This window comes from Sorghum bicolor, chromosome 1 (assembly GCF_000003195.3).
Source record: "Sorghum bicolor cultivar BTx623 chromosome 1, Sorghum_bicolor_NCBIv3, whole genome shotgun sequence".
NCBI lineage: Eukaryota > Viridiplantae > Streptophyta > Magnoliopsida > Poales > Poaceae > Sorghum > Sorghum bicolor.
In genome coordinates this window covers 1256437-1260798 of record NC_012870.2, presented here as the reverse complement: position 1 = coordinate 1260798, position 4362 = coordinate 1256437, and the positions used below count along the sequence as shown (strand labels likewise).

Genomic DNA, 4362 nt, shown 5'->3' with positions numbered 1-4362 from the left:
CTTTACTTCATGATGGCTCAAGCAAACCTCCTCCCCTTCTCTCCATGGATCCAGCCACCCTTCCTCCACGTACAGCTTCCTGATCTAGATCTGAGGTCTCTCTCCCCCTCCTTTCCCCAGAACATCCATGGCCATCAGAGTGGAGAGCCATGGCGGGTGACTTCCGGTGAGCCCACGCGCCTTCCCTTCCTCCCTGCTCTCTCATCCTCGTGCGTGTGACCTCTATGCATCTAGAGACGAGGACGATAGTGTGGCTCCGATGAGGTAGGGAGGGAGGGATCTAGATCTGAGGTCTCTCTCCCTCTCTTTTCTTCCACTGGATCTAGATCTGCTCCCTCCTTCTATACCTCCTCTTCTTCCCCTTCTAGATCTAAGAGTTTGGTGGTAGCTAGCTCTGGCGAGTCAGATCTCGTCGTTGTTTTGCAATGGTTCATTTTTAATGTTGCAACAGATGATGTGGAATGTTGCAACAGTATTTTTTTTAGTTTTTGCAACAGGCGTTTCTCTGATGTTGCAGAGCAGTTATTGAGATGCTTTATTTTGCTTTTTTCGTTGTTGCGGTAGATTCTCCCTCGATATTGCAGTAGATTTTTTTGTTGCAACAAATGTTTTTTTTCGATGTTGCATTAGTAGTGCTTGAGATGTTGTAATAGCTTTTTCTCATTGTTGCAGCAGATTCTCTCCCGATGTTATAGTAGATTTATTTGTTGCAACAGGCGTTATGATTGCATTAGTAGTGCTTGAGATGTTGTAATAACTTTTTCTTAATGTTGCAGTTGATTCTTCCCTGATGTTGCAGTAGATGTGTTTTGAATGTTGCAATATACTTTTTTTGATGTTGCATTTCATATTTTTGTTTGTTGCATTAGATATTCTGTTCGATGTTCTAATAGCTATTTTTGTTTGTTTTAGCAGTTTTTTCTTTTTGTTGCATTTTAGATGTCCTTTGATGTTTGCAATAGCCTTTTTTCATGTTGCAGTTAGAGGACAGACTATGGTGGTGATCTGGTGGTTGGATCAGATGTTAGGTTGGCACGGTTGGGGGCGAACAAATCCATGCACGTGATGGTCGCTGTTGTTCTCTGTGCGGGCGTGGGCGGGAGTCACTTTCTGTGGGGATCACAGTCGGCGGATGTGCTAGAGGGCAACGAGGTGAGGGGCTGGGCGGATCCCGTGCTCGTGGGGATGGAGACGAGCTCTTTGCGCGAGGAGCGGACGAAGAAAAGTCCTCCGCACGGGCGGAGTTGGTTGCGGGTGGATGGTTTTATTTGTTTTCTATATGATGTGGGTGGGGAGCTTGGCGTCCGGACGAGCTGCTGACGCCGGACGTCCGGGCGCTAGCAGTACCGTATTTTTATCTATATTTAATGTTTTATGCATGCGTCGTGATTTTTGTATTTTTTTTTAACTAAACAAGGCCCCGGCTGCCTGGCTGGAAGCTAATTAATACTGTAGTGACTACTCCTGCTAATTACTAGTAATACTTTAGTAACTCTACTCCTCTAGCAAGCAAATAGCTAGAGTAGCTAGAAGCAACAATAATCCTCAATATCAATAGGCCAATAATCTGGTTGACTTGGCGAGGCACTTGTAGGGCTCCCTGACGATGTACACCTCGTCGGCGGCGACGTCGGCGTTGAGGTCCTGGTTGCGGTGCCACTGCCAGAGCGCGTGCGTGTCGTTCTTCACCTCCAGGACGCCGTGCCCGAAGCTGCTCTCCCTGTACGCGCTGTAGTCCGGCTGCTGGTCCCAGCAGAAGCGCCCCGCGGCGGGTCCGGTCGTGAAGTTGGCCGCGCAGAGGCGTCCCCCCATGAAGGGGTCCGGCGTCGACGCCGGGTCCGGGCAGTGGCCCGGGTCGTCCGCGTGCGCCGTCGCCATCTTCTCGCGGTTGCCGCCGTCGCCCACCGAGATGTACACGGGGCCGCACGCGTCCAGCGTGTAGTTGAACACCCGGTTCGACCGCTCGTACGCGTGCACCTGATCACCATGTTCGTTCGTTCTTGCTCAGTTCAGACCATCAGTCTTCTTCAGACAAACCAGCAAGGACGGCGAAGACTTACATGGCCGGTGAAGACGACGTCGACGGCGTAGGCGTAGAGGAGCTCCTCCATCTCCACCCTCATGCACTCGGCTTCCCTGTAGTGAGCTTGGTACGTGGTGTACCAGGGCGCGTGCCAGCCGGCGATCAGCCACGGCGTCACCGACCTGTCCACCTTCACCAAGTCCTCCTCCAGCCATCGGTACTGCGCACCTGAGCACTCCAAGTTGTTTTGCTATCAGATGCATGCTTTGCACAATGGAATGTTCTCTTTACTGAATTTTTGCTACCAACTTGTGAGATAGCTACTGTTCTTCCTACAGTGTTAAGTTAGATCGATGATCAGGTTAAATTTTACCTGATCTGTTGTAGTCGACATAAGACGCAAGCATGACGAAGTGGATGCCGCCGGCGTCGAACGAGTAGTAGAACGGGGAGAACGATCCGCTCTCCTCCGACGGGAACGCGAACCTGGAGCTGTAGGACGCGAATGTCTTGTTGTGAATCTGCTCCTCGATCTCATGGTTGCCCTCCACCACCATCATCGGAATGCTCGACGTCACGGGCTCCATGTACCTGTCCAAGAACCTCTCTCAGTCTCAGCTCTGAATCCATCCAGCATTCCAGCATTCTGATCTGATCGATCACTGAACAGATCCAACAGACTCTGAACAACTGTCATTCTGACGAACACGTACATTGTTCTTCAGAGTTCAGACACCTCATCATATTACCTTCCCCAGTAGTCCCAGCGCGGCTGGTAGGTCTCGTGGATGGGCGTGGAGTTGGCGAATGAGCAGGAATAGCAGTCGGTTCCGGTGCCGTTGGTCAGGTACAGGTTGGCGTAGCAGACGTCGCCGAGGAGGAGCACCATGTCGGGCTGGTTGCGCACCATGTGCTCCACCGTCGAGGTGGTGTTGTACGTGAGCCCGAGGTCCCCGACCACGGCGATCCTCTCCGGATAGCTCTTGGGACCGACCGCCGGCATCGTCCGGAACGCGTGCACTGCGCTCATGGCGTCCGGGATGGACGGGTCGCCGCACTGGTAGAAGTACCTGGTCTCAGGCTCCAGGCCTTGGAGGCGGACATGGTGGATGATGCCGGAGGTGTAGTTCTGCAGGCCCTCGAAGGGATAGAGCTGGCTGTACACGAGCGACTCCCCGGTGGCCTCGTGGACGAGGGAGTCGGCGGCGAGGCCGTAGCGCACGACGCTGCCCACCGCGCTGGGGTCCAGCGGCTTGACGGCGCCGCCCATCTGGAAGTCCCCTGCAGGCAGGCAGGCAGGCAGATGAATGGATGAGCCACCGCACCGTCGATCTGCTCTGCTCTGCAGCAGCCTGCAGGCAGAGGAGAGAGTCCAGGCCAAAGAATGGATTTTTGGGCGTGCCGGGTGCGGAGAGGTGTACCAGTGATCCAGGAGACCCAAGCGGAGGTGGGCGCGGCGGAGAGCGCGACGGCGACCTGCTCGGGCGCCCAGCCCGTGACGCGGCGCTGCACCCGCGGGTCCGTGTCCGGCAGGTCCACCGCGTGGCCCCTGTCCCCAACCGCCACCGTCACCGGCCGCGACGGCCCAGGCAGCGTCGACGCCGGCTCGGCGGAGACCGCGGCAGCCGCTACTGCCGCCGCCGCCGCAAGCAGCAGCAGCGGCAGCGAGCCCTGACGCATCGCTGCGGACCTGTGATGTGTGTTCTCCCTCGCCGTCGGGTTGGTGGAGCGGAACGGGATTACGGGACGGGGAGGGAATTTAAAGAATTTATAGGGAACGGGAACGGATGGACGGAAGAGCGGAGAGGCGAGGATGGGCGGCGCTGTCGCGGCGGCGGGCCCCGACCACCGCAGATTTGCCAAGGGCCCCCAACCGCAAGGGGAGGGGAGAAAAGGCCAGTAGTCAACGTGGTGCTACCGACGTGGCGGACTCCGCCTCCAAAAGTTGGCTGCAGGACAGCGAAGCGAGGACGATGCTCGCGTGCTTTTGAGTTTTTTTTTTTAAGAAAGGCCTTGTTAGTTCACCCGAAAACCATAAAGTTTTCAAGATTTTTTATCATATCTTTTATCATATTGAATCTTACGACACATGTATAAAGCATTAAATATAGATAAAAATAAAAATTAATTGTACAATTTACCTGTAAATCACGAGACGAATCTTTTGATCCTGATTAATCTATAATTAGGGCCTGTTTGGTACAGCTCACAACAGCTTTATGAGCTATTGTGAGCTGTTTTTTTACCAAACACTTATTTTCAAAATAGCTTTATGGTGAAGCTGTTTTTCTACTCCTCTCACAAAGATATAAGTTGGATGAAGCTAGAAAAAAGTAGCT

The 4362-nt window shown here is 53.6% G+C and overlaps 1 protein-coding gene across 1 annotated transcript; it reads right to left on the bottom strand.

The window, feature by feature from the left end:
• Positions 1304 to 3944, bottom strand: LOC8060878 (purple acid phosphatase 15). Its single transcript, XM_021452636.1, has 5 exons — positions 3445 to 3944; positions 2773 to 3304; positions 2397 to 2614; positions 2061 to 2251; positions 1304 to 1977 (listed from the first exon to the last, which is right to left on the bottom strand). Exons 1-5 carry the CDS (start codon positions 3701 to 3703, stop codon positions 1552 to 1554), a joined length of 1626 nt encoding a protein of 541 aa, XP_021308311.1. The 5' UTR covers positions 3704 to 3944; the 3' UTR covers positions 1304 to 1551.